General features: G+C 36.8%; 1 protein-coding gene and 1 non-coding gene across 12 annotated transcripts in view; one reads left to right on the top strand and one right to left on the bottom strand.

The window, feature by feature from the left end:
• The window catches only part of CDC42BPA (CDC42 binding protein kinase alpha), a 223,853-nt gene that overhangs the window by 101,026 nt on the left and 97,581 nt on the right, over positions 1-25,246 (bottom strand). For all 11 annotated transcript variants that reach the window (XM_039883267.1, XM_039883271.1, XM_039883265.1 and 8 more), the window contains exons 6-11: positions 24,509-24,602; positions 16,923-17,123; positions 15,075-15,323; positions 13,099-13,178; positions 10,686-10,852; positions 1,468-1,590 (exon numbers count right to left, since the gene is read on the bottom strand). In XM_039883267.1, the coding sequence (XP_039739201.1) occupies positions 1,468-1,590; positions 10,686-10,852; positions 13,099-13,178; positions 15,075-15,323; positions 16,923-17,123; positions 24,509-24,602 (914 nt within the window). The remainder of the gene's footprint in view (positions 1-1,467; positions 1,591-10,685; positions 10,853-13,098; positions 13,179-15,074; positions 15,324-16,922; positions 17,124-24,508; positions 24,603-25,246) is intronic.
• LOC120619352 (5S ribosomal RNA) lies at positions 6,726-6,844 on the top strand. The gene has a single exon (XR_005657488.1). It is a non-coding gene; the product is annotated as a 5S ribosomal RNA (ribosomal RNA).

Genomic DNA, 25,246 nt, shown 5'->3' with positions numbered 1-25,246 from the left:
AGAGGAATATCAAGCCAGCTAAAATGGAAGGTTTAAATGAGATACAAAGTCATTAACCAAAAATCACTCATCCTATCAAAAACCAAGAAAATCTCAACTTGAATGAGAAAATCACTAGATGCCGACACTGAAATAACAGAGATGTTAGAAGTATCTCACAAGACTTTAAAACAACTGTGATGAAAATGCTTAAATGAGCAGTTATAAACATATTTGAAAGAGATAAAAAACCAGAAGGCCTGAACAAAGGTAAAATTTCAGCAAAGAAAAATAAAATTAAAGAACAACAAAATGGAAATTTAAAAAATGAATAAAATAAAAATCTCAGTGGATGGATTCAACAGCACAAAGGAGGGGTCAGAAGAATAATCAGTAAACTGGAAGCCATACCAGTAGAAATAACCAAACAATAGAAAAAACAGAATGAAACAAAAATGAACAGAGCCTCTAAACCCTATAAAAGGTTCACATTTCACAGAAAAAACCAAAGCCCTTAAAACAGTATGACTACTGATTAGGCAACAAGCCTGTTCCACATCTTTACTTCTCTAACCTCATCTCATGCCATATTTCCTCTGTTCATTCCACTCCTACCAGGCTGCCCTGTGTTTTATGTGGACTCACGAGGCCCATTCTGACTCTACGGCCTTTGCACTGGCTGGTCCTTCTGCTTGGAACACGAGTTCCCTATTTAACCGCATGGCTAAGCCCCTTACCTTTTTCAAGTTTTTGTTCACATGTCACCTTCTCTCTCAATAAGGCTTATACTTGGACCACCCTTCTTAAAATTTTAAGACTCCTTGTCTTGCGCTTCTGACCTATTCTTCTTATTCTACTCTATTTTTAAGTACCTGTCACTTTCCAACATGCAAGAGCCTAAAACAACACCTGGTACATAGGCGCTGTATCTGCGTACCGATAAAAATGGGTTGAATGGATGAAATGAATAAATGGATATAATAGGTATATCGACAGTTGTCAGAATTAACTTTAATCTCTCAGCAATACGCCGAAAACTTGTTACGAAAAAAAATAAAATTTCACATGCCTTAATGCCTGTACACATGCAATTCCCTTGTCTACACTGTCCTTCCTTCCTCACTCCTACTAATACACATGCTTTGTCAGACAAATGTGAACTACATGTCCCACACTAATAGTTTTTTAAAGAAGTCATCTTTGTTAATTTATATCTGGCTCAGGTGCTCCTCCTATGTACTCTTCATGTACTTACATTTATTTTTCTTACACCTTTTCACATGTATTGCAAAAACTATTTGTTTATCTTTTCCCCAGACCAAAACGTGAGCTTCCTGAGAGTAGAAACCATTCTTAGTTGCTTTTCCCTCCCTGACATATAGCTCACATCACATAACATATGACAAGTATTCGATAAATGTTTTGTGTGTGAATAAAACATTTTAAAAACCTACTGAACTGAATTAATAGTGAATCACTGAAATTTACCTCTTACTTGTTTCCTTAGTTTTTCGATTTCTTCTTTTAAGTTTTTTATTTCTAAATCTTTGCTTGCTGTTAGTGGACCATCAACAGTTGAATACTGCAGAGCTTGGACAGTCTGCGTTGACTCTAAAAAAATAAAAGAAAAGAAAGAATAAGAAATAAGACCATACTCTAAATTTTTATAACTCTTAGCAATATATCTCTTTCTAGAGAAATCTTTATATAATTCTACTGGTCAAAACAATCCAGTGACAAAAAGCATGTAAAATTAAATCATACAACTCCATCACTGTGTCTTTTAAATTACAATATTTGTAGGAGAGAATCTACCTTCTAATATGTGAGATTTTCAGTTTTAAACACTGTTGGTACACTCTGACAATGAGTTGACTATGCGGCCCCCTTTAATCCTAGCAGGGAGTGTTATCATGTGATAACCTCAAAATGTCATGTGTCAGATGATGTATAAAAAACTGAGTCTGGTGTATTAAGGGAGATTTAAAGATGTTAATATATAATATGCAAACTGCTGGCCTTAAGAAATTCATGTATGAAAGTTGAAGCCAACCTATAGATGAGTCTGGCTCAAAAGTTTAGTTATTCTGCTATCTCATGGGGAGTTCTCAAACAGTCAGTTTTTATTAGGACAAATTATTACTGATTGCTTCATATTGCAGTCATGTACCACTTAACAATATGTTCTGAGAAATATGTTGTTAGGTGATTCTGTCATTGCTCCAAAATCATAAGACTGTAGTTATACAAACCTAGATGGTGTATCTTATCACTGCAATTGTATGTGTTATACTTTTATATAACTGGCAGCACAGTAGGTTTGTTTATACCAGCATCACCACAAACATGTAAGTAATGAGTTGCTCTATGACATTATGAAGGCTAAGCCATAGGAATTTTTCAACTCCGTTATAATTTTATGGGACCAACGTGGTATATATGCTCTAATGTTGACCTATGCCATTGTATGAAACAGGTATTAATACTGAAAGACAAGGGTTTTATATTTTCATTGGGTTTACTTTATGTAAACGATACTAATCACATGTAATGATACTCTCTAAGAACATACTGAAGAATTCAAACCATCAAAAAAAAAAAAAACCTGAGATATAGGAATTTCTCATTCAGAGTAAGATCAAGTACGAAGTAACAGGTCATTATTCTACTGCGAAAAGTTAAAAATACACTGTATAATTTGCAAAAATATTATTTTTACAAACATCATGTATCTGAGAAAGCAAGGAGGACTAATTAATTAGAGAAGGATGAGACATTTGGAAGTAAAAAGGCTATGACAGCTGCCTCTTACCTCGGAACCTTATGCAATTCTGTGAGTGGGCTTAGACTGAAGTTTGTCCTGAATTGAAAAATATTAAGCTAGAAAAAAAAAATCACAGCTTATGGAGAATAGGTGGGGGTGGTACAACAATATGGAAACTTCAGAATCCCTAAATATGTGGTGCTCTTTTCCTCATAGGATATTTGTTGTATCTGGGGGCTACATATAAGCTAAGGAGCTACTAAAAGACAGACTTAAATTTCCAATATTGGAGTATTCAGAGGCAAAGACTTGCTTGAGGAAGAGGGCTTATCTCAAACACATGGCCATTTTCTCCATGAAGGCAATTGCCATATTTGGAAGTGGCATGGAGTAGCAGAGTGAAGGGAAGAATAAATCTCACACAGTTTTAAAGTGAAAGAATAAGAGCCCCAACCAAGTTCCAGCTAGTTATCCTCTCATGACAGCTGAAACCAGAAGTAAGTTGAGTCTAATTAAAATGTGACTCGGCCTTGTCCTAGCTCAATTTCTGATTGGACAATGACAGGGAAAACCCTATCTGGAGTGAAAATAACACAAACATCATTCTCTACATTATTTTTATCCATGATATTTGTCATTCAATAAAAACTATGACACATTTGGAAACACATGAAAGTATGATCGATAACCAGAAAGAAACAAAACAAAACAAAAAAGAGGCAGAGCCACAGATGATTCAGGTGTTGGAAGTACCACACGAGGACTTTAAAATAACTATTATTAATATGTTAAAAGAGAGAGAAAAACAAATAAAAAGATGAAAAATTTCAACAAAGAACTGAAAACTTTAAGAATCAAATGGATATTCTTGAACTAAAAGAGACAATATCTGAAATTAAGACTCATTGGATGGACTTAACACCAAAATAGATACAGTAGAAAACAAAGCTAATGAACATGAAGGTAAGTCAAAAAAATATTAAAATTAAACACAAACAAAACTAAGAATGAGAGAAACAAGATAAGAAATGTGGGACACGGTATATGATATACACAATTGGGAGTCCCAGAAGGAGAGGAGAGAGTGAATGGGGTAAAACAAAACAAAACAAAAAAAACCCCAGAGATTATAGCTTAAAATCTCCAAAATGAATAAAAGATATCAATCAAGATTCCAGAAGCTCGATGCAATTTAAACAGAGTTTTATATTAATACAAAGTAAACTATAGCTAGGCAGATCTTAAACTGCTTAAAACTGAAGTTAAGAAGAAATATCTTAAAAGTAGTGAGACGGAAAATAAGATACATTCAAGAGACCACAATTAACAGCTGACTTTGCAAATGTAAAGGATATCATAAAACAGTGGAATGATATCTGTAGAACGTTATGAGAAAAAAAACCTGCCAAGCTAGATTTCTAACCCAGCAAAATATCCTTCAAAAATGAAAGCAGATTCCAGTCAAAAGGGCAGTGAAGGTAGACGCTATGCTCACTCCATCTCGTGACCACATCGAAATTACAATGAATCTACAGAACAACCATCACTGGGAATTGCCTGAGATCTGACTGAACAGAAGTCCTACAAATGGGGTCATACATAAGAGGTCACCTCAAGACCAGTAGGAGAGGCAGAGACGTGAAACAGGTCAGTTCTATAAACACATGTGTTGGTCAAGAATCAGAAGGGTCAAGAATTGGGAGGGTATCTGGCTGCAGAGCTCCCTCCACTCCAAGAAGTGAGGGATCCCCGCTCCACACTGGGTTCCCAAGCCCAGGGTTCGAGTGCGGGGAACAGACATTCCCACAACTTTGGGCTCTGAAAACCAGTGAGGATTGTGCCTGAATAAGATGGAGGGCTGTGGGAGTCACAGATGTTCCTCTTTTTTGTTTGTTTGTTTCCAGCTACTTTTGAATTTAGTGTAATGTTCTGAATAGGCAGTACAGTCACATGGTTAAAAAACCAGAAAATATAAAAATTGGGAAGTATCACGTCACCCTTACACCCTTGTCCCTAACCTCCCTAGATAACCATCAATACTTGATCTTCATGACAGATGTTCCTCTTAAAGGGCCATGCACAAACTTGCTAACTCTGAGCTCCAGAGCTGGGGCAGCAGCTCAAGAGGCACCAGGGACATATGGGAAGGAGCTGAGTTGTCTGGCTTCGTAGCAAGGGCTGGAGATGCGGCTTCTTCTAAGCAGAAGTGCTGGCAGTATCTGCTGTTCCTCTGTTGAGCCCACCTACCTCCTAGCAGACAAAGGAGCCATCATATCTGAGTCTCCATCAACCTGGCTAACTTAGGTCACCCTGCTCTGGTGATTTCCTGAGACCTCAACTCTCCCCAAACCTGAGGCCCACCCGAGCCTCTTTCAGTGGTTTTCTCCATACTAATGGCCTGTCTTGGCTCATTCGGGAGACTCTTAAAATCCCTCAAAGGTTCCCAAATCCCAAACAAGTAGCATCTGGCCTCAGTGTGCCCCGTACCTCTTGCTAGCAGCCCTAAGCCCAGCACTAGCGGCAGCTGGCCTTGGTTCCTGGCTTGGCCTCTCAAGGCACCTAGTAAGACTTACAAGGGTGGCAGCCATCTATGGAGTGCTTGATGACTCCTACCAGATGGCCCCCAAGGTGCACAGACCGCAGCTGAACTTGGCCTGCTGCTGGACCCCTCCCAAGAGGCCCTTGAGCCAGCACACCTGGTGGCCTGCTTCGATCAGCTCAGTAGCCTGAGCACCACCCAGGGCTGCATATGAGGAAGATGCACCCGAAAGGCAGGCTGGGCAGGCCCCAGAGTTCTGAATCCTGCTCTGTAGGGTCAGCCCCTCACTGGCCAATCCTTACAACCAATCAGCCCGAGGGTCAATCCCTCCCATCGGTGTGCAAACAGCAACCAAGGATCAACTACAACAGGAAGGCACATACAACCCACACCAGGGACACACCTTGACCACCGTGCTCAGATGACCAGGGAAGAATGCATCACTGGGACCCATAAGACACCTATTATATAAAGCCAGTCTACTAAGACCAGGAGACTCAGAAGTCCTACCTAATACATAGAAACAAACACAGGGAGGCAGCCAAAATGGGGAGACAAAGAAACATGTTCCACATGAAAGAACAGAACAAAGCTCCAGAAAAAAAAAAAAAAAAAACGAAACAAAATGGAGACAAGCAATCTATTACATATAGAGTTCAAAACAGTGGTTATAAAGATGCTCAACAAACTTAGGGGAAGAGTTGATGAACTCAGTGAGAACTTTAACGAAGAGCTAGAAAACATAAAAGTGGAGCTAGAACACAAAAAAAGAACCATTCGGAAATGAGGACTACAATAACTGAAACGAAGAATATATTAAGAGGAATCGACAGTAGATGAGATGAGCCCCTGGAGACCCCTAGCCCCTGCCATCAGGTAAGGACACAGCAAGAAAGTACAAGCTATGAAGCCTCACTTGACCAGGACAGCACTTTGATCTTGAACTCCCAGCCTCCAGAACTGTGAGAAACAAATTTCTGTTGTTGGTGAGCCACTAATCTGCTGTATTGTGTTATATGAGGCAGAACATATTAAGGTATTAGATAAACAAATTTTTGTATTTATGTACAATGTAATACTAACCAGCAGTATAAAAAAAGAATGAACTATCGATATATACAGAACATACATGAATCTGACATGTTGAGTGAAAGAAGCCAGATACAAATGAGAACATACTATATGGTACCATTTATATGAAATTTAAGAACAAGTAAAATTAATTAATGGTAAAAAATAATTAGGATAGTGTTTACTTTAGGGTGATAGCTTACAAATTGGCAAGGGGCATGAGGGAACTTTATGCTATGCTAGCAGTGTTCTATATATTGATCGGGGAAGAGATTACACAAATGTACACGTATCTAAACATTTATGGGGCTTACACTTAAAAGTAGAGTACTTGCACACTTTATCATATATCATCATTTAAAAATCAAAACAGTCTACGGCCATGCCACCCTGAACACGCCCGACCCAGTCTGATCTCGGAAGCTAAGCAGGGTCGGGCCTGGTTAGTACTTGGATGGGAGACCACCTAGGAAGACCAGGTGCTGTAGGTGTTAAAAAAAAAAAAATCACAACAGAGTGATGTCAGCATCATGGTGACATGGGTCATTCCTTTTTTCTATCCCATTCAATTTACAACTAACTGGATATCCATAACCAATCAGAAGTGCCTCTGTACAGCACACCAACACACCCAAAAGGACCACGCATCTGTGCATCCAAAAGTTGGCAGACTGGGCCTGAGCGGAGGCTACAGAGCTGAAGGGGCTGCAGCAGCAGTGGCAGCAGTGACCTCGCTAGCAGAGGAGGCAGGAAGTGAAAGTGGTGAGTAAAAGTCCACCTTGCCACAAGGGCTGCAGCCAGAGGGACCCCTTTGCTCTTCAGCAACATCTGGATTTCTGAGGAAAGACCTCAGCAACCGGGCAGAGGGAACAGAAAGAGAAGAGGCAGACAAACAGAACTGAAGGAATAAAGTTACTGCTATCCATCCACAGAACTTGGGACTCCCCAACTCTAGAATCCCCCTACTGGCCAAAGTCCCCGAGGCTAAGCACACCTCCCCCCCCGCCCCTCACTTCCCCCCCCCCGCCCCCGTGCTGTCATTATCATATTTAAATGCACACTCCAAACTTTAGAAGTGAGTCAACACCTGTGAGAACAACCAAAAACCTGTACTATGTCGCCACCTTCTGGAAAATAAAAGACAGGCTTCTGATTGCCAACCTGTTGAACTGTTAGAATCAAAGTAAACAAAGCATGACCTAAGAAAAGTGTTTGCAACTTCAAATGTGATGGCACAAGCACATTTCGTGAAACACTGAAAAGTCACGGTAATACAATCACAAAAAGAAAATGACAATTCTCCAGCAACCAAAGTCAAAGACGTGGAATATTGTGATCTTATAAAGAATTCAAGAAAAAAAAAAAGAAAAAAAAAGAATAACATGAAAAGACAACCCACAGAATAGGAGAAAAATTCTGCAAACCATATATTGAATAAGGAACTTATATCCAAACTATATAAAGAACTCATACAACTTAAATAACAACAACAAAAAATCCAATTTAAAAATGAGTAGAAGTCACGCAATGCAATATATACATATGTGCCTTACTGTTAAATTGTACACCTAAAACTTACTGAATTTCATTAACCAATGTCACCATAAAAAAAAGAAAAAATTGGCCAAAATATCGCCAGATCTCAAAAAAAAAGAAAAAAAAAATGAGCAGAGGTCCTAAATAGACATTTTTCCAAAAAAGACATCAACATGGCCAGCAGGCACAAGAAATGATGCTAACATCACTCATCACCAGGAAAATGCAAATCAAAACCACAATGAGATATGAGCCCACACCTGTTAGGATGCCTGTCATCAAGAAGACAAAGAGGTGCTGGCAAGGATGTGGTGAAAAGGAAACACGCATACACTGTTGGTGGGAATGTAAACTGGTCCAACCACTATGGAAAACAACATGGAGGTTTCTCAAAAAATTATAAATAGATATATTATATGATCTAGCAATTCCACTTTTGCATGTATAGCAAAAGAAAATAAAAACAGGATTTCAAAGACATACATATACTCCCATATTTATTGCAACATTATTCATAAGAGCCAAGGAATGGAAACAAATGTGCATCAATAAATGAATAGTTTAAAAAAATGGAGAGTGTGTGTGTGTGTGTGTGTGTGTGTGTGTGTACACACAACGGAATAGTATTCAACCATGAGAAAGGATATCCTGCCATTTGCAGCAACTCAGATGGACCTTGAGCACATTATGCTAAGTGAGATAAATCAGACTGAGAAAGAAAAATACTGTATGATATCATTTATATATGGAATGCAAAAAGGTCAAACTTGCAAAAAACAGTAAAATGATGGTTACCAGGGGATGGGGTGGAGAGAGTAAGACTGATGCTGTTTAAGGGTACCAACTTGCAACGAGCAGTTAATAAGCCGTAGAGAGCAAACGAACAGTATGACGAATTTAGAGAAAATTATATAATAATTACGGAATGTGACAGAGATGCTAAATATCACTACAATAGCAATCATATTACAATTATAAACATATCAAATTAACACACTATACACCATAAATTTATACAGTGTTATATGTCAAATAAAATTTACATATATCATTGTATAAGGGCCATCAAAACAAATTGCTTCACAAAGAGGAGTAATTCACATGCAGAGATCTTAGCAATTTATTGAAAATCAGAAAACAGTCTGCTTTATTGATGTCCATAGAGCCCTTTTCTTAACTGGGCCTCTAAAGTATAATAGCAAAATTTTTTTATTGCAGAACTTCCTTAAGAGTTATAAATTTGATTGTTTATATAACATTCCTTCATTCACAAAATGAATAAGTAAAATGCATTGTATGTTACATCTTTTATTTGGGAGAAAATAAAGCATTAAAGGGGGATAGTGAGTACTGGGGATAAAGGCTTCACTGAAAAATAACACTCAGGTGGAGACCTGAAAGAGGTAAGGGAATGAGTCATGTGAAGACCAAAGGAAAAATATTTAAGGCAGGACAACAGCTAATGCAAAGACCCTGAGGCAGGGATGTGTGAGATCTGTGTGAGATTCTGTCCTAGCCAAGGAGCCCAGGGGGCTAGGACAGAATGAACATGCGAGAGAGTAGTAGGGGATGAGTCAGAAAAGTAATAAAAAGCCGGATCAAAAATGTCCTTAGGCCACTGAAATGAGTTTGGCTGTTAATGTGAATAAGATGGAAAGCCCTTTGGGAGTGAGAATGAGAGAGTGAAGTAAAATGATCTAAATTATATTTTAATAGGATTATTTGGCTGTTATGTTGAAAACAGACTGTGGAAAGGTGTGGGGGTGGGTGGGGGGAGGTAAAGCAGGGAAACCAGTTAGGAAGCTATGCAGCGATACAGGTATCCCTTGCTGGTGATTTGAAACAGGGCAGGGGCACCACAGTGAGTGATAACCAGATTCTGGATCTATTGTGACGGCGGAGCTAACCTGATTTGCTGATGGATCTGATGTGAGGTGTGAGAGAATGAGATGGTTTAAAGATGACTCTAATGTCTTAGTCCTGAACAACTAAAAGCGTGGAGTACTCTGGAGTATCCTAACATTCAGAGGTCAAACATTTAAGGAGAAATCAGCAAACGAGACTAACTAGTTTATGAGGAAGCTACAGTACCCCAGAAGCCAAAGGAAGAAAGAGCGGTCAGGAAGGGAAAATGGTCAACTGGACTGAATGCTGCTGATAGGATAAAAGATGAGGACTGGGAAATGATCATTGGATTTTGCAACAAAGGGTAGGGAAAAGGGCCAAGAAAAAAAGTAGGATTGCTAGGCATTATTAAGAGTCAATCTGAAATTAGTGTTCAAGAATTTGAAGTGGGCTTAGCGTTATGTATTTTAAGTAAGCTACCTTCGGCTGCACAGTTACAGATGCAACACTGTATTTAAGCAGGGCTGGTATTCTGCCAAAGACATGTGACAAACGGAAAGAGGACAATAGACTTGAGGGTATATGGAGGGGTGTGATTATGAGGGGCCGAGAAATGAGAACTGAAGGTATAAGAGGAACAGTGAAAGTGACAGAATTGAAGGTAATGGTGGAATGAAAAGATTTTGGAGCTAAAGCACCAGAAAGAGTTAACTACAAAATTACAAGAAGGAGATTATGGAGGGTTTGCTTGAAATTGAGATTAATAAAGAATTTTAGATACTGCAATCTCAAGATACATCTGCCTTCACAAAGTACATAAATGTCTAATCACTGTTATATATCTGCAACTCATATAATAAGTTGACTATAATTTACAAATAAATTTAAAAAACATTATAAAAAGAATTAAAATAGAAAAAAAAGAAAATATTATCTTTAAAGTATATTTACCTTGAAGTTTTCTACTAAGTTCAAGTTTTTCCTGTTCCAGGCGCTTAATTCTCCTTTCATAAGCTTCCGTCGCTAAGTTGTTATCTAGAGTCCTCTGAACGTTGACATCAAGCTCCAGTGAAGTGGGACCGGCTGTCACCCTTAAACAGCTCCTGTCGGAAAGAACACTGAAGAAAAGGAAAAAAACGTGTGGCTTTACAATGAAACAAAAAGTTTGGGGAAAAAAAGATAACTTTTTGAAAGTGTTCATTTAAAAGATGGATTTGGCTATCTAGTTACAATTAGCCACCTAGAATGATTGTAAAACACATTTTTTTTTTTTTGCAAAATTACCATAAATGACCTTTTAGAAGCATTTTTAAAAATGAAAACTTAAACTGCCCGAATTACCTTGAATTTATTTTAATAATCGTAAATTATAAAATGAAGTTTGCTGAAGGGTTATTGGTAGTTTAAAACAATGTGAACACATAAGCGAAACCATAGTCAAAAGCATCAACCATGGTCCTTTTTACCAGAATTTGGAATTCAAAAGTGAAATGTTTCTTTAATTCAATACAATTTAATTAAAAATATTTGACATGCGGGACATTTGGCAATGACCAAAACAGACAAAACTCGCCCATGTAAAGCTTATAGTCCAGTGACAGGGAAAAAAAGCAAACAAGAGAAACACATAAAATATGCAGTACATCAGACAGTGTTAAATGTTGGGGAGAAAAACATAAAGCAGGAAAAGGGGAATGAAGTATTGAGGAGAGGAAATACTATGAAGTGGTGAGGGGGTCACCACTCGGTAACTCTGAATAGTCCACGGTGGGGGCTGCTCTGGGACTATCAGGCGGAGAAGCGTTCCAGGCACATGAAACAGAAGTGCAAAATCTCTGAAATGAGAATACGTCTGGCAAGTTCATGGGTTGCAAAGAAGACCTGTATGGCTGGAGTAGGGTTATGGACATTTGAAGTTAATGGTTAAGAGAGATTTCAAGCAGAAGAGAAGGGAGAGGTCTCAGTTAGACATACACATTAGGAGTCCATCAGCAAGCATGTGGCCGAGCACCAGAGAGTACAAATGGAAAGGATCCAAAGACGTCCATGAGACAAGGGAGAGGAGGAGGCAGCAGAAGTGAGACTGAGAAGGAGCGGCCAGAAAACAAGGAGAAGTCAGGAAGCTAAGTGCCCTGGAAGCTAAGAGAGGAGCCGTGGCAAATAAGATGAGACTAGTCCTGAGGCAAATAAGACGGGCACTGAGACGTGACCGTTGAACTTAGCAACATGGAGGTCGGTGGGACGATGGTAAAGGCAGTCTGCATGAAGTGATGGGAGCACAAACGTGGCTGGAGTGCTCTCAAGAAAGGAGAATGAGGAAAATGGATAGAATAAGCAAGAGCTGGAAGTGATTTTACTATGATGTGGAGCAGAGAAATGGTTGGTTGGTAAAGAAAGTGAGATTAAGAGAGATTTTATATTTTGCTTTAAGGTGGGAGGAAAAACTGCGTATGAGCTGATATGCAATTATGCAAATGACACAGAAAGGGAATAAACTTATAATAGCTAGCAATTCCCCAGAGTAGGCAAGAGGGAGCGGAAGGGGTGTTCCTTAGCTCACAGTTCATGCACAAAATAAAAGCTGATGGGTCCAGACTATGTAGGTGGTAAATGTGGTGATGGGAGCTTGTGGAAGTTGTCTGTTTGCTTCAGCCTCTCAGCAAAAAAGGGAGCGAGATTATCAGGGAAGACTGATGATGACAGGGGTTTCAGAGGAAAGTACACGGCGTGAAATAGATATCTAGAAGAGTGAAAATGCTAGGGTAATATGGTATATCTGGCTGGCAGTAAAAAGGGACACTTGAGGTTGGAAATCATGAACTTAAAGTGAGACCAGTAAGAATGGTCAGATCTTTTTCTCTAAACACTGCACTGCACAGGTACAGGCAGAAAATTGAATCGTAATAATGAATATGGATATAGCAAAACCAGTGTAACAAAATGAGACAGTCGAGGAATTGAGGGGGCACACGAGGAGTGATTACAATCATTCTCAATGGAATTTAAACTGGGTGAAGAGGAAAGAGACGATATGAATGCAGTAAAAGATAATTAAGATAAATGGGTTGAAAGTTCTGATGCTTGCAACCTAGAAAATATTTATTCATCTGCATGAGACTCTTCGAATTCCTACTCCACTGCTAAGATTCTGAGATCTCTATTTCTCTTAATCTTTCTCCTCCAAAATGAGTTAGATTCTTATATGTTCTATTCACTTTGTATGTCTAACTTATTGCAGCAATAGCTTCATCTGATTTTAAAAAATTTTTGATTTACAAACTCTTCTTATACCTTGTTTTTTAAAACCAAAATTCATTTTAATTTGCTTTAAATTGTACAAATGATATTAACTTTTCAAACTTACCAGCTACTAGTATAGGTAAAGCCAACAAACGGCAAGTGGTGGCCAGAAAATGCAGTATGTGTTGGTGGGGGCATCGTTTCCTAAAGAAAGTAAAAACATCTGGTAAGAAATAAGCAACCATGACCTGTAGGTTGTGCTATAAATATTAACTGTAAACAGGAAATATATGACCGTTCCATTTAGAAATGCTGATAAGTTTGGTACAGATGTTTGATGATAGAAAATTTAGACCATGAACATTGCTATTGTAAAATTCCAATAAATGAAAATACAGAAAGTCTGACTGATATTGGGAGCGCAGCCACTTTCCATGTTATTCCACACTTGAGAATTTGCCTCGTCTCTAAAATTTGTAACCCAAAATCAATATTCACAGTACTTTTGCAGCCATTTGTAGACACGTGCAGAGCAAAAAAAAATCTGAGTTGCCCTACGCACGTATCCACAGCCGGAGCTGAACAAGGGGATGCTCCGCCTTCTGTGTCAGCTCTCAAATGTAAACAAGTGTCCTTTTCGAGATCTAAGTGAGCCACATTTTTCACATTTTCGTGCTTATTACAAGTTACTTTGCTGTTTAAAGTGGCCTCCAAGCACAATGCTGAAGTGCCATCGTTTGTTCTTAAGCAAGAAAACTGTGATGTGCCTTGCAAAAAAAAATGTGTTAGATGAGCTTCATTCAGGCATGGGTTTCAGCGCAGTTGGCCGTGAGTTCAATGTTAATCAACAATATCTACTAAACAGGTGTCTTTAAATAGAAATACACATAAAACAAGGGCAGGTTTTCCTTGGTTGATGAAAGTGTCTGGACCACAGGTTCACAGGAACTTAACCCCATTTTCCCCTAGGAGCGATGGTTCAATAGTCACTAATGCAATTTCACAGCAACTTGACTGAACATAACTCACTGCAGACAATCAGGACTGTACTGTCTATTTAATCTGGAATGACTCACAATTTCTGTTAACAGTAAATATAATTCCTATAATAAAAATTGATGAGGAAAGTCCATTTTGTTCTTCTTATGAGGTTCAGAGAGGAAAGCATAAGAGAAATTCTTATCTGCCTTGAATATGATACTACTGAACAGTGAAAAGTGACATAAAATTAACATAAAAATTTTTTGTGCAGAATTAAACCCATAAGAAAGAAAATAATTGAATTAAAAATTCACTTAAGAAAGCAAAAACCACAAATTTTATCTTCTTATTTTCCTAATTTCTAATTTAGTATAACTCAGTGGTTGAGAGCAGAGGCTGACAAACTGTTTCAGTATGCTGGCCTGTTTCAGTATGGCCCACAAGCTACAAATGGCTGAATATCTGGCTAATCTGCTGGTCCGTCACTCACCTCAAACAGCCAAACTTTGGGCTAGTAAGGCTGTAGATTTTCTTTCTTTATTCGTTTCCTAGAAAGTTTGCTATTTTCAGTGGCGATACCACCAGGCAAGGATACTTAGCTCTCCAAATCAAGTCAGCAAAGCTGCTGGATTTTACAAGCAGTGCCACGCTAGCAGTTCTACTGCCCCAACCGAGGTGAGGGACAAGCGGTCGGGGGGCAGAGGAGGGAGCTGTTTTTAACCAAAGGTCTTTGGTTTTTCATGAGTAAATGCTTCTCAATTTATTTGCCTTGGGTTGATTTGTCAAGCCCCCAAATAGTTGCTTTTGACAATTTTGTCCAGTTTCATAGTGGTTTTTAAGAAGAGATTTGCCAGTCTCTTCACTCTGCCACCATGAAGTCCCACTATTTTAAGCATCTAATTTGTCCTCTTAGGAAACCTAATGGCATAGCTAATCTAAGAAGTAAACCTCTAAATTTTAATACTGCTCCTAGTATACTCTCTTAATTTCTTGAATCTGTGAGAGAATAAATACTAGAAGCCATAACTGTTTGATAATTGATAAGGTGGTCCATAAAATTAATTTATAACCATATTAAAAAGAAACGAGGTCAGAACTTCTTCACAATGTCATACTCACAGAATTCTTTAAACAATCATCATCCACGTCAAAATTCGATGTATCTGTTGGGCTACTAACTTCTGGAATATAAGGTGCTTCACAGTTTCGAATATTGTCCCAATCAATTCCATTGAAAAATGGGTGTTTCTTAAAGTCTTCTATTCCATTTTGACCAAGTCGATGTTCTCTGCTGCAAATGAGTCTTCGAATAAGATCTTTCGCATTTTCAGACACATCTGTCACTTGAGCTGGAAACTGAAACCTCTCCTAAACAGAGAGTAACAGAAGCAAACATAAATCAGTATTTAACATGCTAAGTAAATTGATTAATGGTTCTTTTCTTAAAAATACATTTAAAAAATACATATAGTAAGTGTACACTAGTACAAAGCACTGATACTGAAGGAGATACAGAGATGAATGAGAAAAGACTGTCTCCCTAAAAAACCTTTAATTCATATGTGACTTATACTAGCACAGTAAAAAGAATAAATTAAATGCTAAGATACTTTAAACTGCTGTCAGAATGAAGATAAAAATAGTAGAATGGCTAAATATTTCAACAGAATGTAGCTGATTTATATAAGCCGCAAACTAATGAATAATAAACTTTTTTTTTTTTTTAATGTAAACATGTACCTGACACTCTTGGAAGTGCTTTTAGCTCATTTAATCCTCACAGCAATCATTTAAGGTAGGTAATATTACCCTAATTTTATAGAAGAGGAAACAAAGGCACAGAGTTCTAGCAATTTGCTTAAGGTAACAAAACTAGGAAACAGTAGAGCTGGCATCTGCACTGAAGCCGTCTGACTCCAGATTCTGTACTCTATACAACCATGTTACAGGACAATGATTTCTCTCTGAATGGCTTCACTTGCTTTCTATAACTTTGTAGCTATTTACTATCTTTCAATTCTTCATATCTATTTAGTAGATTATCTCTGCAACCAAGTAGAAGAACATTAACTCTATAAAACATATGTGTGTGTGCATATATAGAGAGCAACTAATCATAATTGTCACCAAAACAAATTAAAAAGAATAGGCTGTCACTCCCTTTACAGGATGCTCCTACTCATATTCCAGGTGTTGGAAAATGCTCACAATTTTCTAAGACGGATCAAGCAAAACCTTCCTCTTCTTATTGTAAACAATCTATTTCCATTTCACTTGCTACTACGTGGATTAAAGTTTTACTCGTTCTTGTTTTGCATCTGGATTGTTTCCGACGTTTTGTGATCACGAACACTCCTGGGACAGGTATCCTTGCACACATGCCTTTGTATGACTGAAGATTTCCTTAGAGTAGATTCTACAACTAAAGTTGCTCAATCAAAAGCTCCGAGCATTTAACACCCTGGATGCATACGCATAAGCTTCCTGACAGAAGAGTCCCATCGATTCATGTCCCTATCGGTAGTGTCCATCTCACTGGATTACTTACAGTACAGTACTATTTTTCTTTCCATCTTTGCCAATTTGACAGGGGAAAAAATATCTTTTCTTAAATTAATTTGCATTTCATTTATCATTACTTAATGCTGAGAATTTTTTAAGCATATCCTAATCACAATTATATTTATACTACAGTAGTAATGATATAAATTGTTATTCTACTGGGGAAACCATTTAATTTTCTACTTGGTTGCGCCTCTAATAAAATACAGTGTAAGTTTAGAACTAATAATTTAATATATAATTAATGGACTTTGATTATTCATGCTTGTCATGTCCCCAATAGCATAGAATTTAGATTGTTTACTGTTTTTAGAAAATTATTTTCTTTTTAAACATCATATTACTTTACATTAATTATATGTATTGTTTACCACATTAATTTGAAAAACAGTAAAAACTACTAACTTTGTGGTTCATGATTTTTCCATATGTCTCCACCAGAGATTCAGCATAAAACGGCGTTTCTCCGTAAAGCATTTCGTACATACAGACCCCCAAAGACCACCAGTCGCACTCTGGTCCATATCGGCCTTTTCCATCTTCCATGGCTTGAAGGATTTCAGGAGAGATATAATCTGGAGTTCCAACAGCCACTGAGGACTGGACCTGAAGAAGTTCACATTTTTAGTAAAATACTATACATGTTAAAAACAAATAATAATTTTAAATTAAAAATATTTATATTTACTTGGATACGCGATAGACATTATCTCGTAACTACAACTTTGTCATGACCTGAATTTATTCTCCTCGTACATGTAAATTAAATTTTATATAATCTCCACACTAATATATCTCCAGATTTCATTAACACTGTAGCTGTCACTTAACTGACAACATTTAAGTTAAAATGATTTAAACACCACAACAATTAATATCAACAATTGAATATTTAGTTTAGAACATTCCTATTACTGATACTATCTGTACATATAAAAAGCTAGAACTGTGAAAATTTTACAGGTAGTTGGGGAGGGATCCCTAAAAAAAAAATTGGCTAATAAAGTCCTAATAGAGAAAACCAGTTGGACCTATAATTTTGGCAAGTTAGATGTAGATTAGAAACGACTGCTAAAAAAGATCCTGGAAACAAATTAAGTCAAAGAAAATTGGTTCCTTATGTGTTTTAAAAGAATGTACCAAAAGATGAACATTCTTAAGGTAGAATAACGGTTAATATTCTAAATTTTCTAGACTACATTAGCATTCTTAATAATCATTAGAATAAATTTTCTCTTTGGCAATACTGAGATTAAGTATTACAAACTCTTAAAAATACTAGATAAAATATAACAACCATTTTTATAAGATATAAATGAACTTAAAAAAAAAAAACAATTCACAGGAGCCAGTAATCAATAAATGTTTGAGAACCTGCGATGGTAAGCATTAGAACAGGAATGGGGTTAGGGAATTGTTGGCTTTCATTTTGTAGGTACTTGGATTTTAACATATACATGAGGGCAACTGGATCTTCTGTGAGGTCTGAAATGAGAAGCTGCCCCACGTAATCTTTACCCTAAATGGTATATTGTAATCAGGAAGCCGAATTATAAAACTGCCACTCAGTAGAGAAAGACAAGACGTTTTGTCTCTCTTAAGTGTGGCTGATATGTGAACAAAAATTCCTCCTCTAGAAATTCATAACCTTAGGTCCCACGGTCCCACTGTTTGGGATCCTAATTCACAGCGCTTCTGTCCAGAAGTTCTCAAGCCAAGAAACTGGCAAAAATATTGGCACCAGGTTAGGGGCCCTTAGAAAGCCTGGCATAGAAATTCAAAACTACTCTGGAGGATACATGCTTAAACTTGGCCACATACAATTCTCATACAATATATACAATCCGATATATAAACTCAATGAGGAAACATTCTATTATGAGCAAAAGTGAGAAAACCCAACAAACAATGATCAGTTTGACTTCATGAAATAAATGTTTAAAATTATTAGACATTTAAAAAAATCAAAAACACAAGAAAAAAAATGAAAAAAATCAAATCAAATAGAAGTCCTAGAAGTGAGAGAAAAAAAAAAAAACTAGTCATTGAAATAAAAAACATAGTAAATAGGTGAAACATATGAAAAAGTAAATAAAACCAGACATACTTCTAAGCACCAAAGGCAAAGAAATGAAAAACATTAAAGAATAAAGAGAGATTACCTAGCAAGGAATGACAGACTGACAGTTGAATTATTAATCCTAACATAGTCAGAAAATAGAATTGTTTCTCATAAAGATGAGAAAAATAATTGCCAAAATTATGTTCTCTACCTACCTAAATTATGATACTGAAATGAGGGTTAAATAAAGACATTTTCACACAAAGACAGAGTCTACTTCCACACTTAGACCCTTTCAGATAAACGGAAGCACTAAAGGACATACTTCAGGAAACAAGAAATTTAACCCAGATGGAAGAATGTGATACTAGGAGCAATTGTGAACAAAGACACCGGTAAACTTTATAACTTTCATAATCAGTAAAACTGTGAACAAAGATATCAGTAGCAACAAAGAGAAGGAAGGAGGAAGAGGATGAGGAGAAGGGAGGAGGAGGAGCGGAAGGGTGGCGGAGGAGGAGGAGCGGAAGGGTGGCAGAGGAGGAGGAAACGATTCTTGAAGACTGAAAAATAAGATGAAACTAAAATACTAGAAAAAAAATAACATGCTACTAAGGGAGAAATTAGGATTAAAGTGTTCTCAGTTTCTTGTTTTTTAAAAAAATTTTATTTACTTTTTAATTATTATTTTTAATTGTGGTAAAATGCTCATAACATAAAATTTACCATAACCATTTCTAAGTGTACAGTGGCATTAAATATATTTACACTGTTGTGTAACTATCACCACCACTCATCTCTAGAACGCTTTTCATCTTGCAAAACTGAAACTGTACCCATCGAACAATTACCTCCCTTATTCCCCACTCCTCCCAGGCCCTGGCAAGCACCACTGGCCTTTCTATGATTGTGACTACTCTAGATACCTCCTGTAAAGTAAAATCATACAATATTTGTCCCTTTGTGTCTGACTTGTATCACTTAGCATAATGTTTTCAAGGTTTATCCACATTATAGTATGAGTCAGAATTTCCTTCCTTTTAAGGCTGAATAATATTCCATTGTATGTATATACCGAATTTTCTTTATCCATTTATCTGTTAATAGACTCTGGGTTGCTTACATTCATGGGCTATTGTGAATAATGCAGCTATTGAAAATGGGCATACAAATATCTCTTTGAGTCTCTGCTTTCAATTCTGTGGAGTATACATACAGAAGTGAAATTTCTGGATCATATAGTAATTCTATTTTTAATTTTTTGAAGAACTGCCATACTGTTTGCCAGAGTGGCTACAGAATTTTACATTCCCATCAACAGTGCACAGGGTTCCAATATTTCTACATCTTTGCCAACACTTGTTACTTTCTATTTGTTTTTTTAAAGACTCGATCTTAATGGGTATGAGGTAGTATTTCATTTTGAGTTTGATTTGCATTTCCATAATGATTAGTGATGTTGAGCATCTTTTCATGTGCTTGTTGGCCATTTGTACATCTTCTTTAAAGATAAACTGGGTTGTTTGTTACAGAGTTGTAAGAGTTCTTTATATGTTCTGGATATTAACACCTCTTATCAGACATATGATTGCAACTATTTTCTCTCATTCCACAGGTGGACTTTACACTAAGATGACTGAGTCTTTTGATGCACAGAACTTTTTAATGGTGATGTAGTCCAACGAATCTATTTTTTCTCTTATTACCTGTTTGTTTAGTGTCATATCCAATAAATCATTGCCAAATCTATGAGAGCCAAAAAAATAAGATGAAACTTTAGTTGGAAAGTCACAAAATTTGGAAAAGGTTAAAATTGTGGTCGCTGTCTGGGTAATAAATGACTCATATGAAGTCATATAATCATAAATTTCAACACTGGGAATAAAGAGACTATCCTAAAAGCTTCCAGAGAAGGGAGAGGGTTGTTACAGAAGGATCGAGGATTAGAATAGCATCAGACGTCTCAACAGTAAATTAGAAGACAACGCAATGCCTTCTAAATTCTAAGAGAAACCTAATTTCAAACTTATAATACCATGTCCGGACAAATTATCAATCATGTATGAGGGTAGAAATGAAGGCAGTTTTCGGACATGCAAGATTATGAAATAATAACTTCCAATGGAACCTTTCTCAGGCAGCTACCACCAAATGAGGAGACACGGGACCCAGGAAACAGAGGTCCCAACACAGAGAATTCCAAGATGATGAGGAAAGGCTGTCTGAGGACACTAGCTCTGCATCAGCCTACAGGACACTCCAGATTAAAACGGGAGAATGCAAGACTCCACTATGAATATCGCCAAAGGGTAAAAGGGAACTGTTAAGTTATTTAATGTGTCTGAGAGAAAATACTAAATTACTTAATGTGTGGCAGTGAATTTGAGGATAACTTGGTGAGTTGCATAAAAACTAAGCAAAGCAAAGTGCTCATTTACTCCAGGGAGAACAAAAAATATTTCAAGATAAGAAATGTAATAAAATCAACTGCATGGCACAGCTCTGAACTGAACGGGATTTAATGAGAGATTGTATAACTGCGTGGGGAATGTACAGAGGAAGTGTATGGGTTAGGCGAGATAGAGATAAGAGATCTGAATCTTCATCCTCTATGGCAGAAGATAAATAGATAATATCTAAAACTAAATAATCAAGAGAAAACGATAGCACAAATAAGATAACAAGAAATATGCAAGTAAATCAAAAGACAGAAGAAAGAAAGATTTTAAGTGTCTGCCTCTAGAAAAAGAGATTTGAAGGTGGGAAGAACTAGATAGAACAAAGGAATGCTTTTTTTTGTGATAAGCCTTCCTTAAATATGTACAGATCACTTTGATAAAAAAACAAAAACAAAAAAACAAAACTAAAATGGAAATAAAACAAGTAAAAAGGTTTCTTCATTAAAATTTTCTAAATGGAGGACCAAAATTATTTTGAGATCAGCAATAAAAAACGAATGCCTAGGAAGACACACCAAGATTTCAGGAATAAATTTGATCGGGGAAAAGTCATATAGACAGAACTAGGACTCGCTGCATTCTGGAACGCACAGAGGTTTGGAAGATGGACAGACTCCGGGAGAGGAGCCTCAGCTTTGGGTCTAAGGGGCTTTCCACATGCAGGACTGGGGAAACACTAGCTCTTCCTCTGGAGTTGTCAATGCAGCCTCTACTTTCTGGAACTGTGGTCCACAACTTCCTGCTGCCACAGCAGCCCTGATTTAATCTGTGTTTTCTCAACTCAGCCAGACTGCCATATTTCTTCCTTCCTTTGTCATATTAGGCACTATCCACTTCTCACTTCATACGGCACACACACAGTTATCCTGGAGCAGTATAATTCCATATGCCCATCTTATACTATGTGACTGCTGTCCTGTCTTTTACTTCTATCCATATCATAAACACCTTACTGCAACATTATTTCTGCTTTTAACAGTCACATGCCTTTTGTGTAAATTTTAAAAGATAAGTCTTTTTTCTTTATCCACTTATCATCTGATATTCTTTATTCTGTAGACCTAAGTATCCAAGTGGTATTATTTCCTTTAGCCTGAAGGACATTCTTTAGAATCCAGGCCTGCTGGAGATAAATCTCTCATCTTTCATTTATCAAAAAATGTCTTTAATTCACCTTTATTTTTTGAAAGATATTTTTACTTGGTATACATTCTTGGTTTACAGATTTTTTTCTCCTTTCAGTACTTTAAAGTTATCATTCCATGGTTTCTGATGAGAGGTCTGTCATTATTATTACCATTTTTCTGGAGTATGTAATGTGTTTTTTCTTCTGTTTTCAAATTTTTTCTTTATCTTTAATTTTCAGCAGTTTAATTGTGATGTGGCCAGGTACGGTTCCTTTTATAAGCTTGAAATATGCTAAGATTCTTAGATCTGTGTTTTTCATCACATTTCATCACCCTGATGGTAAGTGTGAGCTATCAAGTCTATAAATTTTTTCTGTTCCTCCCTCACTCTCTTCTCCTTCTAAAATTCCAATTATAGTGATCTCCGAGCCCGTATTTATTTTGCTTCGATCTGTTTCTCTATGTTCTTCAGAATGAAGAATCTCTAATGATCTGTCTTCAAATTCACTGGCTCTTTCCTCTCTCATTTCTATAACTTCCTCCTGTGAATTCTTTATTTCTATTACTGTACTTTTCAAGTTCTAAAAGGTCCATTTGATTTCTTTTTCTGCTAAAATTTCCTATGTGTGTAATCTTTAAGGCTATATTTTCCTTTGCTCCTTTAAACATATTTATGATAGTTCCATTAAGTCTGTCTGCTAAGTCCAACGACTGTGCTACTCAGGTTTCTACTACTTGTATTTTTTAACTCTGCATCACAATCTATATCTGAGCCTCCTTGTTTGTTTGATCTAGTGATATCTGGTTGAATGCTGGTCACTGTCAATAAGACACTGTAGAAAGTATGAATTCTGTTATTTCCCTCTGAAGAATATTAATTCTTGTTTAATTAGATAAAAAAAGATACTGACCTCCTTAATCATGGGTTGGCTCACAGTTATACTATTTGAGGGCAGATTTACAGAAAGTCTAAAATTCATCTCAAGTCCCTATATTTGGGAGGACCACTCTCAAACTCTATGAATGTTTTCATGGCTTGGATTTAGGCTGTTAGACAAGTTTAGAGTAAGTCTCACATTTTATAAAGGTGTTAACTAGCTCTCCGGAGCCAAAATTCCAATGTTCCCTTAGCATTGTTTCTCTACCAACACTGATTTCCAGTAATGTTTTTTAAATGGGTAACATCAAATGGTCTTCTGCAAATGTACACCCCAACCTTCATGAGGTGCCCCTCCATGGATATTTTAGGCCCTCTCTCTCTGCACGATTCCCTCCTTTCTAATGTCAAGCCCGCAGATTCCAGCTGCCTCAGCTAACTTGACTCTGATCTATAGGAGAGCTATACAGTCTGCTCTAACTCTAGCTTTCTGCATCAGAGTCAGCAAACTGTCCCAATCTTGGGAAACTGTGAAGCGTAACTCATGAATTCACTTCTCGCAGGGGTAACAGTCTTGTACTGCCTGTTGCCCACTGCCTGAAAATAGCTGTCTCACATATTGTGCCCAGTTTTACTGTTGTTCATAGTGAGAGGACAATTTGGTATCAATGACTCCCTCCATCATGGCCAGAGACAGAAATCACATAATCTTTTTTAAAAATTTCTCTTTAGAATAAATTTTCAGAAGTCAAATTATTATTCTAAAATAATGTGACATTTTCATGGGTTTTTGAATGTATTACAGAAAACTGCTCTCTAAAAAGTTTCTGCCAATTAAAATGATATATATTTGGACCTCTGCTATACAGCCAGGAAACTGAAGTAAAAAGAAAAACAAAAACAAACCAAGGAATAAAATTAGGGCATATAAACTTTTAAGTAAATGAAAGAAAACAACTAAGGACCTAGAGTTAGCAGAACTAAAGCAAATGGTAACATGAGACTGAATCAACCTAGAGGCCTTTCTAATAAAAGCATTCTTTTTTTTTTTAACATTGTCCCTCAGAAAAATTAGACAACTAGAAAGATAAAAGAAATAAAAATAAAGAAGTCTCTTTTTTTTCCATGTGGGATTTATTTTCTTTATCCGTGCAGAAATGTGAAAATATCTCAAGAACAAAAATAAAGTTTACCTAAAGAAGGAACAAACAAGGGTCCCATAAAAGGCATCATGTAGCAATCTTAAGGTCACTGCTATAAGCAGGTGAAATGGCATATGACTTTATAGACAAGCTCTATTATGAATAAGTATGCCTGAAAGCATACTTGTGGAAGGGGGTGAAGCACAGAAAGGCAAATGGATAGATGGATAGATAGATAATATAAACGGATGGTTTCTAAACAGATAAAGAAGACAAGTAGCAAGGAAATGTGACTAAAATAATTTAAGATTTATCTTTATTTACCGTTCCATCTTCCATCAGCTTCAGACAAGAACCAAAATCTGCTAACCGAATATGTCCATTCATATCCATCAATATATTGTCAGGTTTGATGTCTCTGAAAAAACAAATACATCTCATTTTTATTTAGGAAGAATAAACATAATCGGATATTTGGTAAGATAACATTTTTGTCTGAAAAATCTCAACTTCTTTTAAAATTAATACTCTAAGAACATCTATTTGACTACTTTATGGGTTAAAATCCTGGCTTTGATTCATATTAAAACTTCTTAGACACATGTAAATTCAGTCTTCTCCTGGAGATAAAAAGTACTGTGATAATTTTCATTCCAGTTAAATAATCTTAACCATCTTTACATTTGCAAAGATTCCAGTGTGACTATGGTAGGCCTACTTTCTGCATGCAGAGAAGAGCCACAATTACTTGATATCTACAAATCATACGACCCTCTAGTCCATGAAATTGAACAAGGAAAAATATACTCCTAGATCCTGAATGTAAATGTAAATAAATCCTCAATTACTGCAGATCATGACAAAACAAAGAAATTGCTTCATAAAGCTGATTTTGGAAGACAACTGCTTAATAGTGACCTATAGTATATAAAGCGATTTCTAGATGGTAAGTCAATGGCTCGTAAGATACCCAAACTTAACTATTAACAAATTAAATCATACCAGTCTTTGTATCTGTTTCTACATTTGAATGATGAAAAGTGCTGCAAACACTGGGAAAAT

Source organism: Pteropus medius, unplaced genomic scaffold, assembly GCF_902729225.1.
Source record: "Pteropus medius unplaced genomic scaffold, Ma_sr-lr_union100, whole genome shotgun sequence".
Lineage (NCBI taxonomy): Eukaryota > Metazoa > Chordata > Mammalia > Chiroptera > Pteropodidae > Pteropus > Pteropus medius.
The sequence above is the reverse complement of the archived record's forward strand: the minus strand, read 5'-3'. Positions and strand labels throughout refer to the sequence as shown.